This window comes from Typopeltis vanoorti, chromosome 17 (assembly GCF_054136105.1).
Source record: "Typopeltis vanoorti isolate ZY-2024b chromosome 17, IOZ_Tvanoo_1.0, whole genome shotgun sequence".
Classification (NCBI taxonomy): domain Eukaryota; kingdom Metazoa; phylum Arthropoda; class Arachnida; order Uropygi; family Thelyphonidae; genus Typopeltis; species Typopeltis vanoorti.
In genome coordinates, this window is record NC_143565.1 from 51,557,240 (window position 1) to 51,572,148 (window position 14,909).

The 14,909-nt window shown below is 34.5% G+C and overlaps 1 protein-coding gene across 4 annotated transcripts in view; it reads left to right on the forward strand.

The window, feature by feature from the left end:
- Window positions 1–14,909, forward strand: part of LOC150097387 (spectrin beta chain-like) — a 795,721-nt gene that overhangs the window by 222,448 nt on the left and 558,364 nt on the right. For all 4 annotated transcript variants that reach the window (XM_090407783.1, XM_090407784.1, XM_090407785.1 and 1 more), the window contains exon 12: window positions 7,217–7,376. In XM_090407783.1, coding sequence (XP_090263909.1) covers window positions 7,217–7,376 — 160 coding nt within the window. The remainder of the gene's footprint in view (window positions 1–7,216; window positions 7,377–14,909) is intronic.

Genomic DNA, 14,909 nt, shown 5'->3' on the forward strand with positions numbered 1-14,909 from the left:
ATTCATTTGAAGAGAATCAGCATTTCAACTCAACAATCATCAGCGTGCCTTTGTTGGAGAGTTGCAAGATCTTTTTTTAAAACTGCACCAATCATATTCATAGAGATGGAAGCATCCATGGAAATGTGGGAGTGAGAGCATTGAGATAATGTGCACAACTGGAAGTGAAAAGCAGCGATGCATTATCATCCTCACAATTACTGGAGATGGAAGAAAGTTGCCTCCTTATGTAATATTCAAATATAAAACAATGCCAAAGGGGAAATTTTCCACTAATTCATGTAAGAGTTTAAGAAAAAGGGTGAATGGACACTACAGTGTCCATTCACCCTTTTTTTATTTCGATGCCTGGTCTTATTTCGATGCCTGGCTCTCCTTGTGTGTGTGTGGGGGGGGATAGTTTCCTCAGACGCTTAGGACCTGAAATAGCAAAACAACTTTTGGATGTGAAGATCGATGTGGCCATTATTCCTGGTGGACTTACACTTTGTCTCCAGCCCTTGGATGCATCGGTGAACAAACCATTTAATAACTATGTATGAAATTCCTACAAGGAGTGGATGGCAACTGACAGTTACGACCTGACTCTGGCAGAGAAGATTAAGAGACCATCATTAGAACCGTTGTGCAACTGGGTTTTGAGAGCTCAGGGAATGATTTCACCAGAAATAATTGGCTAGTGTTTTTTAAAAACCGGCATCTCTAATGACCTTGGTAGCACACATGAGTAAACCACTTTCAAGACAGGAAGTAGCAATTGCAAATAGGAGATTCTTGGTTAGTAAAACCCATTTTCAACTTTTTTTTTAATAATGGTGATCTTATGATTCCGAATTGATAAAAGGACAAGCAGTAATGAAACTGTTTAATTACAGAAGCATTGTAGGTAAGGATTCAGATTCATCTCTTGATGATATCAAGTGGCTGATCGTGTAAATAAAATTGATAATCAAAATTTAAATGCATTCAGTTTATTAATAATGTGAGCTATTATAATTTATTATGAATATTGAGAATTTAATTATAAATGTAAATTAAATTTTTTCCTGAAAAATTTTAGTTTCCGAAAATTCCTGCATATATCTAGCACCATGATTTTTTAACTTTAATTTTTGGGAAAAAAGTGCAAGTTATATTTGAGTAAATATGGTATTTTGGCCATTCCTTTCTCTAGTTTTTGTAAATTATTTCAGATTGCATTTCATCTATTCCTGGTACTTGACAATTTGGTGAGAAATTTGCATTCTCTATGCAAATTTCTCACGTTTTTCTATTAAGTATCCATATACAAAAAGGGAATAAAACTGAATGTAAGAATTAGAGAACATAGATATTTCCCTACTGAGTGTTCCTGGAATGATTTATGCAAGTATATGGCCAAAATTTTGGTAACCTTTTGGAAAAAGTGTAGTTTTTAGGTGTGAAGTCTCGCAACACATTCCATTGATATATAATTTTTTTGGTGTAATACCAGTCCGCGCGGTTAGCCTAGTGGCTATGCTCTTCGCAACCATATGCCTGGGGAAGGAGTGTCCTAGGTTCGATTCCCGTCGGTGACGTGAGGAGCTGAAGGATCTTCCTCAGCCATAGCCAAGTTAGCCAGTCTTGGGCGTGGACAGCAGGGTTTTTTCCTCAGTTTATTCTGGAGTTTTTCATCCCGCAAAGCAGGCAAACTGGCCTTGAGAACTTAACACTACAGGCCATAGGATATACCGGGGCATAGGGCTGACCACCTTATCCTGTAAATGGATTGAGGTCCGATGATCAATGGACCCTCGACACCGCAAGGTAAAAGAGGGTATAAAGAAGATGAGATGAGATACCAAAAAAATTATATATCAATGGAATGTGTTGTGAGATTCTATGAAAAGTTATAGCCAAGTAACCAGAAAAAAGAAGCACAACTTGCTTAGGTTGATATGAAGTACCTTTCCTTCATTTGAATGTAGACAATGAGCTTGAGTGTTTAGAGATCCAATTGGGTGTCATCTTGTTTTGGCAATGAGCCAATAAGGTCACAGTAGGATTCAGCTATTGATGCGATTGCTATCAAGTTGTTTTGGTTTTTTGTGTTCTTTCATTTAGTGAGCTTGTAAAATGTAATAAAATTAAAGAAATAGCGCAAAACGTTGACTGGTCACCGAGAAAGTGATGTAAAATAGTACTATTAAGTGAACAAGGCTACAGTTATGAAGAAATTAGAAGAAAAATTGTGGAAACTTAACCAAAGGTGACATTTCTAAATTTTTGAAGTGGTGTAAGCAGACTCATTCACTACAAAACCAGACTGGTAAAGGCAGGAAAAGGTGCACAACAGCAAGTGATGATAGACGAATTGAGAGACTGTGCCTACGTGACAGAAGAAAATCATCTGGGTGTATACAAGATGAAATGGTGCAATACAATGTGAAGTTGAGTGCAAGGACTGTTCGGCACAGACTGCAGGAATTTGGTCTAAATGCTAGAATTCCATGAAAAAAGCCATTTTTATCTCTCAAACAAAGGTCGAAAAGATTAAACTGGGCTAAAACCCATGTTAACTGGACAGCGGAACAATGATACAGTGTTATTTGGAGTGATGAGAACAAAATCTCCCTGTTTGGTAGTGATGGCATAAAATATATAAGGAGAAGAATCGGAGAAGATTTGCATCCTGATTGCATTACACCTACCTTGAAACACCCACTTAGTGTTATGATCTGGAGTTGTATGGAATCAAAAGGTGTTGGCAGAATTTTCGTGATTATTGGGAATATAAATGCTCAAAAATACATAAATGAAATACTTGATGCCAAACTGAAGCCTTTCGCACGTGATCTTTTTCAAGATAATGAAGCATTTATATTTCAACAAGATTCAGCTCCATGTCATGTTGCTGATGTGTGCAAAAAGTGGTTTCAAGATAATCATATTTCACTGCTGGAATGGCCTGGGAATAGTCCATAACTTAACCCAATTGAAAATCTTTGGAGCCAACTAAAGAAACTTATTAGTCAGACGCAACCCACCAATAAAACCCAATTTATAGAAGCAATAATTCAATCTTGGTTTCACATTATAACAGCTGTAGAACTAAAAAAACTTGGTTCACTCCATGGGAAGGCATTGTAAGGCCGTAATTAACGCTAAAGGTTACCCAACTAAGTATTAACTCACGTTGTGAGAATTTTTGTATATCTCATTTTTTCTATGTGTTTCACTTTTCTTCTTTATAACTGCTGTTCTAATAAAAAATCCTTCATAAAAGTTGTTGCATTACATTCTTGATTAAATTATCTTTCCATTGATATATAATTTTATGATTTTATTCCAAAAAAAAGTGGTGTTATGAGCCATCAAATTTCAGAAATACACTTTTTCCAAAAGGTTTCCACAATTTTGGCCACTAGTATATACTTGAGAAACGGTTGAGAAGGATTGTGGAAGGGAAACTTGGTGAAGAATAAGCCGGATTCAGGCTCAAATAGAGGCTATCAACATCAGATTTTCACTTTATGACAAATAGTTGAGAAATCGAAGAGATAACAAAGATCTATATTTAAGTTTTGTAGACCCGCAAATGGCATATGACAAGGTGCTAAGAGTAAAGCTATTCAAAATGCTATAGTTATATGGATTTAGTGGCGCATTATATCAAGCAATACAGTCTCTGTTTGAGTTGTAAGTCAGCAGTTAAAATTGAAGGAAGTACAGGAAGATAGTTTGATATTAAATGTGGTGTCAGTGAAGGATGTATATTATCCTCTCTGTTATTCATTATCTATATGGATCAGTTATGAAGGAATGTATTATTAGAGCTGATATCAAAATTGGAGATGTTAATCTCAGTTCTCTATTTCATGCAGATGATGTTATACTTTTAAATAAATCCAGTATAGTCTGCAAACTTCTCTGACTGAATTGAATAACCGTTGTAATAAATTTGGTATGAAAACCAGCAATAACAAGACAAAGACAACGAAAATAAGTAGAAACATTGAAAATATCAACTGCATCGTGAATGGAGAACCTACAGAACAAGTAAAACATTTTAGTTACTTAGGCACAATATTTAGTGAAGATGGTAAGTTAAAATAGACAACAGAATTAATAAAGCTGGTATGAAGTCAACTGAATAAATTTATATGGAATAACAGTGAAATTAGGCAAAACACTAAATTAGCTGAATACAATACAGTGTTCAAACCAATTTTAAGTTATGGATCCGAGAGCTGGGTTAGAGATCAAACACTTGACCTAAAACTAGAAACCGCAGATGAATACGAGAGTTCTGAGAAAGATTAGGGGCAGAACAAATGGTATGAATGACAATATCATATTAAAAATGAGGATATTAAGAAAGAACTTGACATTGATACCATCTAGGAATGTGTCAGAGCTAATCTCAGGTGGTATGGTTGCTTAAACAGAATATGAGAGGAAATATTAGCAGACCAAGTATTCTCTACCAGGTTGTCAGGCAAAAGACCCAGAGGAAGACCAAGATATAAGTGGATTGATACAGTAAAAAGTGCCTTAGAAGACTGAAACCTAAGATCTGATAATGTTGGAGTCTTGACAGGTAACAGATTGATTTGGAGGAAAATTGTTGATAGGAAGTTAGTAATGATGTAAGTTCTTCATTTAGTCTTATGATATCCTGTATTTCCACTTTAACCTGCTCTTTTGATCCCTGGAGGCTTACTACTGTATATAGGGTGGGGGTCATTATATGTTAATGGCACAAGAACAACACAAAAAAAGTGAGGAGGCAGGAAGTTGAAAATTGCTGCAAACTGGAAATTATAGTTCAACGATTTTTACAATAATAATAAGGATGAAAATATGTGGATATGGCCTAATCCAACATTTCTCAAAACAAGGCCTGTGGCCCACACTAGTGGGCTGTGTGGTTTTTCCTGGGGCTGAGAGAGAGAATTTTATTACAAAAATATATATAATTTTTATCGTAGTTTGTAAATTTTCAGATATAGTTTAGAATATGATATATTAAAAATCCTATTAATTAAAGTTATTTTACATAGTTCATTTAACCATAGATATCTCAACACACGAATGTATACTGGTATGTAACATCGCCACAGTGTCATCATGATATGCTAAGAAAATGTGCTGAGACATTCTATCCTAATTTTCTTCCCCTTAATTTTTCATTGAAAAATATTAAGGTTGTGTATGTCATTCTGTTAATAATTGGTGGGGATTTTTATATTCCAGGATATTCATAGATATTATCTTAATATTAATCCTACCATAGAGATGATCTCTGTTTCTAACAATTACTTTTTTATTCTGAGTGTACCTATATGTTATTATATGCACAAGGGTTCACTCCAATTGGTGCAATGATCTTAACTCTTTCTTTCAGAATCCAAATAATCACTGACTCAAGACCAAAATACAAAATAAACATTTAATAAAACAGAAACAATATATATACACTTCAAACAACTTTACGTAACTTACTACAAATTTAATTGGATCCAAGGCCTTTTAAAATAAACTTACACTTAAGACTAGACTAAACACTTTGTTTGCACAATCACAAAATGTTCATAGCCAGTTTCTTTCTCTGTCAAGGCCCTTTTCCAAAGATATATGACTTTATTTTTCATTTTCACAGGATCCTTTCTCATCACTTATGTAGCACACATTAATTTTTCCGAACTTAATTCTGTTTCTTTTCTTCAGTAGAAATAATAGTCAGATCCGGCATCCTTAATACAGATGAAACTTCTTAATCAGAGCTTTCTCGAACATTCCTTTAGATTGTAAATAGCAAATTCTTCTTTTATTCACTAAATGCTTATTGACAGTCTTAACTCTTCCAAATTTGAAAAAAAAAACTTACAGTTCTATGATTTCCTTTTCGGAATCTCCTATAAATCTTCCAATTAGCATTTCTTCTAATATTCCTTTTAAAACGCCTATAGCAATATTTCCCTTTTATTTGTCAATACTTATTCCACTTTAAACTTAATAGTTCCACGATTCCTTTTTGCGGAATATACTATTAATTATCCTCCGACTGTCACATAAAAACTTAAGTTCCTCCTAATCTAAATATCTGCCAGCCTGTGTTCTAAATTCCTTCCGAACACTATCTTGTTTATTCTCTCGTTGCTTCGATACCGAACTTGTCAGCTGTCAATCACACATCAAACTTCGCGAGCATGCGCACTCCATGAAACTGGTAAGCAAGAAGTTAGGTATAAATAATGGCTGACACGTTGTCTCTGTTAGCGAAAAGAGAGAATGTCTTCATAAAAACACAAAACTTAATATTTTAAATTACAATAAAATTCCTGTAAGTAATACAAATATCAAATCTGGTAAGTACATCAATTTTTTAACTTCTTTACATATCATTTTTGACAAAACAATTTCAATAACGGGCACATCGCAAGTGCTGACAATGCGTGTTATGAAACTAAAACTAATAAACATTTTAACATAAACAATTCGTAAAAATATTCAGAATTTTAATTATGATTATTTTTACAATTCCAACAACCCCACAATTTTGCACTGAGGATGGTATATAAAGACTCATCTCTAGTGGCAAAATATGACAATTTCAATGGGTTGGGTATGGAGACTAGGGTCCTTGGCCAGAAAAGTTTGAGAAACACTGATCTAATTAAAGCTACCTAAAAGCTTTGATTTGGACATATCTAGAACATCTTTCTCATTGCATTTATACTACCATTCAGACTTTCTGAATTTTAATTTCTGAATTTTCAGTTTGAGAAGTGTTAGGAGGTTACTTAGTAATTAGCATAGTTGGAACTATATAATATTATGTATGAGGATAAATTAAGAGAATGCAAGTCGCATGACTGAATGAGAAAATTGGAATAAGATAGAATACATTAGTGGGTGTATTCTTAGACACAAAGGGGATTTTGAATGAGAATGTAGAGGAACATGATGCCTTCTTAGAAGTTGAAGAAGGCATATTAGAGATCTTAGACACAAAGGGGGATTTTGAATGAGAATGTAGAGGAACATGATGCCTTCTTAGAAGTTGAAGAAGAGTGAGAAATTTTTTTAATGTAGCATGCAATGATGGGTGAATGCATTGGCTTAAAAGAATTTAAGGAGAAGTATGATAGGTGTGATCTCTTGTGTGATCTATCTTGTGTGATCTCTCATGCATCCAGTGACAGTGATGATAATGATTTTCCAATACTACAGCTTAATATTATATTTCTAGGCTCGACTACTTTCAGAAGACTATGGAAAACACTTGATGGGAGTGGAAGATCTTTTGCAGAAACATAGTCTTGTTGAAGCAGATATAAATGTACTAGGAGAAAGAGTGAAAGTTGTTGTGCAACATTCACAGAAGTTTATTGCAGGCGATCCAGAACAAGGTAAATAGCAATTACTTACTCACATAAATGCTTTTTATTATTATTATAACACACACACACACACACACACACTCTGGTGCACATGCATGTATGTGTGCATGTGCATGTTTGATCTTATATTTATAATTTGTAAAGGTAGATATACTTCTTCTGCAGTCTTGTATGTCTCTATCTATTCAAGTAATGAGCTGTTAGAAATTATATGTTTTTCAGTTATGATTATTCTTCTCCTCTTACACAAAAACATAGTAAGTTTCCTCAAAAAATCCTCACTGCTGCCACCACCATCACACAAAACTTGCCTTTAATTAGTTCCAGTAGAATTGATACTTCTTGAGTCTTTATAAAGTCCATTTTATAAAGGCTTTTCAACAAAGATACATGTTATCCATCTGTACTACAGAGGCAATTGAAATAATTTAAATGGCATAAATAATGCAACTTAAGTTGTACTCTTTCTTATGGATCAACTCTGCATTTGCTTGCTGTACGGAAAATCACAAATTAATTTCCAGTTTATCATTTCAAATGCTTAAACGTAAAGAAACAAAAGTTCTTATGTGTGGTAGATGTTCCATATGAACATTTTATATAAAATTCATCATCATCATCACCAAATTCCTGCTATGTACCCTCAAGGGGTGTACAGGATATGATAGTACTACATGAAAAAAATTACATCATTATTAATTTCCTATCTACAATTTTCCTCCAAATCAGTCTGTTACTTGTCAAGACTCCAACATTATCAGATCTTATATTTCTATCATCTAAGGCACTTTGTACCGTATCAATCCACCTATATCTTGGTCTTCCTCTGGGTCGTTTTCCTGCCAACCTGGCAAAGAGCACTTGTTTTGCTAATCTTTCCTCTCCCATTCTGTTTAAGTGACCATACCACCTGAGATTAGCTCTGTTAATGCATTCCTGGATGCTGACAATGTCAAGTTCTTTCCTAATATCCTCGTTTTTAATATGATATTGCCATTGATGTCATCTGTTCACGCCTATAATCTTTCTCAGGACTCTCATATCTGTGATCTCTAGTCTTTGGTCAAGTGTTTTACTTCTGACCCAGCTATCAGATCCATAAGTTAAAACTGTTTGAACACTGTCTTGTATACAGCAAATTTAGTGTGAAGACTAATTTCTCTCTTATTCCATATGAATTTATTCAATTGACTTCCTACCATACCAGCTTTGTTGATTCTGTTGTCTATTACCATATTTAATTTACCATCTTCACTAAAATTTCTGCCTAAGTAGCTGAAATGATTTACTTGTTCCACAGGTTTTCCATTCACAACACAGTTGACATTTTCAATGATTCTGCCTATTTTCATTGTCTTTGTCTTTTTATTGCTGACCTTCATACCATATCTATTACAACAGTTATTCAATTTAGTCAGAGAATCTTGCAGACTTGTAGTGGATTTATTTAGAAGTATAACATCATCCGCATAAAGCAAAGAGCTGACATTAACATCTCCAATTTTGATATCATGTTTAATACCTCTTTCCTTCATAATGTGATCCATATAGATAATGAATAACAGAGAGGATAATGTACATCCTTGTCTCACACCAGATTTAACATTAAACCATCTTCCTGTACTTCCTTCAATTCTAACTGCTGACTTACAACCCAAATAAAGACTAAGTATTGCTTGATATAATGCCCCATTGACACCATATAACTGCAGCGTATTGAATAACTTCTCTCTTGGCACCTTGTCATATGCCTTTTCCAAATCGACAAAACTTAAATACAGATCTTTGTTATATTCCCATGCTTTCTCGACTATTTGTCGTAAAGTGAAGATCTGATCCTGACAGCCTCTATTTGGCCTGAATCCAGCTTGTTCTTCACCAAGCTTTTCTTCCACAATTCTTCTCAACCGTTTCTCAAGTATACTTGCATAGATCTTGCCAGGAACACTCTGTAGGGAAATACCTCTGTAATTCTCACATTCAGTTTTATTTCCCTTTTTTATATATGGGTACTATGAGAGCTCTACTTCAATCATCAGGGATTCGTCCCTCTGTTCAGGCTTTCTGAACTATGCAGTGCAGCCACTGTAAGACTCTTATACCACCATACTTCAGCATTTCTGGTCGAATATCATCTACTCCTGCTGCCTTTCCACATTTCAAGCCTTTGATGGCTTTTTCTACTTCAAGTATGGATATGTATTCCTGACTGCATGCCTGGTCAGTGTTTTTTTACCACTATGCCGTCATTACTGCCTGTTTCATTTAGAAGTTTTTCAAAGTAATTACTCCGTACTTCAAGGATATCTTTTTCTCCCATTTTCATGTCACCTTTATCATCTCTAACTCCTTTTACAGCACTCTTTCCTCCATTCCTAAGCTTCTTCAATAACCTTCAGAATATTTTGCCACCTTCTTGATATTTATTTTCTATATTCTTGCCAAAGTCCTCCCATGACTTTTGTTTAGCTAGTTATACACAGTGTTTAGCATTCTTGCATTTGTCTCTATATTCTCTAAGAGCACAAGCTGACTTATTAGACACGGACTTTTGATATGCTTTTTTTCTTTTCCTTCACTGCCTCTTTAACTTCCTGTGTCCACCAGGGAGTTCTGATTTTTTTATCCTTACAGACAACCTCACCACATGCCTTTCTGGCAGAATCAATCAGGGTTTTCTTCAGAGTTTGCCACTGAATCTCCAAGGTTTGATTCCTGTTCTCAAACTCTTTCATTTTTTCTTCAATAATCTTTGTGTATTTCAGTATACAGTTCACATATGAGAGCTGCTCAACTTTTATTCGCTTTAAAACTTTCTTACATGTTATTCTTTTCAAAATGAAATTCAATTTTATCTTGCTCAAGACTAAATAGTGATCACTTCCAATTTCAAATCCTCTGTACACTCTGGTGTCCTGCACCAGGGAGAAAACATCACTATCAACAATAACATAGTCAATGAGACTTTACTTATTCCTAGCCTCTTCTCTCCATGTGAATTTGTGCACATTTTTATGTCGGAACATGGCGTTAGTAATGACCAGTCCATGTCCTGAGCAGAAATCCAACAGATATTTGCCATTATTATTAGCTTGGCTCTTTTCTCCAAATTTTCCCAAAATATTTTTGTATGTCTGACAATCATTTCTTACTCTGCTATTTAGATCCCCAATAAGGACCAACTTTTCATTTTTCATGCTGTCAGTTGCTTTTTCTAAAGCTTCAAAAAATTCCTCCACTTCTACCTTAGTAGAACTTTCTGTGTGACCATAGGCACAAATAAGTCTCATTGTCCAGTTACCCATTCTCATATTTGCCCACATTACTCTACTTGAGACCGACTGCCATTCAAGAAGATTAGCCTCGTATTTTGTGTTGAATACTATGGCTACTCCTTCTTTTCCTTGATTGTCATTGCCTGAATATAACATTTTGTATTTATTGCTCAGAAAGATCTCACCAGTTTTGGTCTTTTTTTGTTTCAGTCACCCCTATTATGCTGATCTGGTACTTATCTAATTCCTCAGCTAGTTCCATTTCTTTGCCATTCAGGCTTCTTACGTTGATAGTACTACCGATCTTTAACTCTGGTGATGTTGAGTTGGGATTTGTTCCAGTAGCTGACTTTTCGCTGTTCGCCCTGGTTTCCTGGCGAAAACAATGGGGCCTTGTTTAACTGGGCAATGCCCCAGCCGGCATGAAATTTTATCATGTTGTACCATCATTTTTTATTTTGGTTTAACCAGTAAGAATACAATTTGGTCGGCTAAATCCCAAATTGCCAGCCCATCCTTGTTCATTCAGTATCCAAGTAGATACCCAACAGGGTGCACCACGAGAAGGTGAGGATTGGACATTAGGTCAGAAGCCCTAGTCGGTTCTCCGCATTCCTTTAAAGGCTATGTGGAGGTCTCCTCTCAGTTATACAGCTATATAAAATTCTGATGACATAAATAATACTTGCAGCACAAATTGTATTTTTTACACCATCAGAATTATTTTTTACTACCAGATGATATGTATCATTGTTGAAAATTTTGTGTGTGTTCACACACACATACATTTAAATCAGATATATAAATATATGTATATACTTATATGATTCTGGGAGAAAATAAGTAATTCAATGGTTATTTAAATATGAATGAAAAAACTTATAGATGTATACTTTAGCAAAGGAGGAAATAAAAGAATATAAGCTGTACAAGTATTTAAATTCAAACAGATTATTAAGTTTTGATACTTAATTTGGAAAGGTTAAATGTGCATAACAAAGAAATTCTGCAATCACAATGCCTTCTATGATGATAATTACTAAAAATCGAGAGTTAGCTTTTGTTTGATGAGCAAGCTACAACATTAAATTTTCCTGTAGTAAAAATTAGAAATATAGTGCATGCAATTCAAAAACAGAAAAGAAAAGTAAATGAGATCATAATTGTAAAGAATTTAATATCTTAATGAAGAGTACGAAAGTGAAAAAGATAAGTACAGTAGTGCCCCCCCCCCCCCACCCATCCGTGGGGTTTGGTTCCATCGTCTTCCATGGATACCTGAAACCACCGATAGTAGCGAACCTATATATACTGTTTTTTCCTATACATAAATACCTATGACAAAGTTTAATTTATAAATTATGCACAGTAATAGATTAACAACAATAACTAATAATAAAACAGAACAATTATAACAGCATACTGTAATAAAGTTATCTGAAAGTGAATGGAATCTTAGCAATCTCAGATGGGTGTAGCTTTCTCCACCTTTGCAATGAGTTGCCCTTGTGTTGGACAATCTCTGCGATCAGCCAAACTGTCTATTACTAAAAGAAAGAGCCATATGGTTTCATTTCTGCGATGTAAAATTACATAAGAAAAAGTGGATATTAGATCCAACATTATTTCAAAGCCGAATGTTTGTAGAGACTATGAAAGTTTCGTAAGTTGACCTTTCGTATGTTAATATCTTCAGACCGGGGTTGACTGCAGATATGGGGGTCCTATTGTATTATGAATTAAGAAGAAAGGCTATAATGATAAAATTCATTGCATATGCTATGCAGAAGGAATGGATGTGAGTTTTTGGATGTGGGTGAGTTTCAGAGAAGATTGGATTTGTATAAGAGGGATGGCCTACACTTGGATGTGATTGGTATCTGGGGTCTTGAAAAACTAATGATTGGTATAAAACCTGACATATAGTCTGGGAAAGTAAATTATAATGGGAGGAATGGTGAAAATCTGTGTGTAAGAGTGACAATGTTATGCAACCGTGTTAATATTATCAGGAATGGTTAATATCATTGATTATCATGGAAATGATTACGTGTAGAGGATAATTTTGATTTTGTGTTCATCTAGTTTGGACCCATCAAATGTGTGCAAAGATTTCTGTATATATAAGGCACGAGAGAAGATCGGAGATCTGCAAGTTGTCCAGCTGTCACGCAGACTACAGACAAGAGTATACAAAAGAACGTGTAGATAACTTATGCCTGTACACAAATGTTAGGAGTATCAGAAACAGATAGGTAGTTTTTGCCTTGGTCAGTGTGTTGAGAGCTCAGATTATAGGCATCAGTAAGATATGGCTATCAGAATCAGACATATTAACTGGTATCGAATGTAAAGAATATAGTTTTTTGTCAACAAAAAATGGGAACAAAATAAGCTCATAAGAAAAAAGTCCAATTTAGTAAATCTACAAAACTTCTACCACAATAAAAGCTGTTATAGAGAATCACTCAAAAATGAACTAAAAAAGATAAACACAGTTACTACCATCGATGATTCTAATGAAGTGTTAACAAAATCTATCTTGAATTGTGCATGTAAAAAGGCATCAAAGAGAGGAAAACCTAAGACAGGAAACCTTACATCTGATGAAGAAAAGAAGAGATATGAAAAGAGATTTGAATAACACCAATAAAATAGAATATGCATAAATTTGTAAAACTATATGTAAAAGGATGAAACATGAAATTAAATCGTACAATACTAGGAAAATTAAAGAAACAATAGAAAAATAGTAATATTAAGGTCCTAAGCTGAACATTATCAGTTGAAACAAGGGAAATAAGAGGAAAAAATGGTGAACTTAAAAAATTGAGATGCAATAATCAAAGGAATTCAGGAATTTTATACTGAACTCGGTGAAGACAAAGACCTAGATTTACACCAAGAATCATCTATGGATAACTCGAGTGAGGAAGAATATGGTGCCCCTGAGATCTTACAAGGTGAAGTGGAAATGGCACTGCAGGAAATGAAGAATGGAATTGCCCCAGGAGAAGATGGCATTATGGTAGACTTCTTAAAACTGGGAGGAAGCCCTGTTATCAAACAGCTGACTAAACTCTTTAATAAATGTATAAAACAGAGAAAAATTCCAAAAAATTGGAACAATTCTCTTCTAATATTGATTTTAAAAAAGGCAATAAGGAAGAAATTAAAAACTACAGACCCATAAGCCTACTCCCCACCATATATAAAGTCTTCACAAAAATTATAAATAATAGAATAAAATCTAAACTAGAGGGAATGCAATCCTGTGAACAAGCTGGATTTAGAAAGAATTACAATACTTTTTTTGGACCATATTCACACATTAAGACAGTTCATTGAAAAGTCAATTGAATACAATAAACCCTTATGTCTGGCCTATAAAGACTACGAAAAAGCATTTGATTCAGTTAAAACATCTGCAACACTAAAAGTGCTTGAAACCCAGGGAACTGAGAAACCATATATTGAAACACTAAAACATATTTACAATAATGCAAATTCTGTAATTAAATTATATAAAATCAGTGAAAAGTTCCCTATACAAAAAGGCATTTGGCAAGGCCACACCATATCTCCCAAATTATTTACAGCTGCTCTAGAGGAAGTCTTTAGAAGCCTTGATTGGGAAACAAAAGGAATAAACATAAATGGAGAAAGGCTGCATCATCTGAAATTTGCAGATATTATCCTAATAGCAGACAATCTTGAAGATCTGGAAGAAAGGCTAAATCAGCTAAATGAAGCCTCCAGAGTAATTGGATTAAAAATAAATAGAGAAAAATAAAAATAATGATGAATAAATATATGAACCATAGAACTGTCAAAGTTGAAAACAATGAAATAGAACAAGTTACTTCATATGTATATTTGGGCCAATTGTTATCCTTTGAGGATTGCCAAAGAAAAGAGATTGAATGAAGAATTCACCTTGGATGGATGGCGTATGGGGAAAATGAAAGACATTCAGAAGTGACATTCCTACGAGTCTAAAAAGGAAAGCTTTCGACCAGTGCATACTTCCTGTCTTAACATACTGAGGAGAAACATGAACTTTAACAGAAGCCCTAAACAAAAAGCTGAGAACAACACATCGAAAAGGAGAGAAGTATGCTAAAAATAACATTGAGAGATAGGAAGACAAATACCTGGATAAGATCTCAAATAGGTGTCATGGATATTGTAAAATACATTAAACAGGCTAAGTGGAGATGGGCTGGCCATATTGCCAGATGCAGTGACAGGGGATGGACTAGAAAAA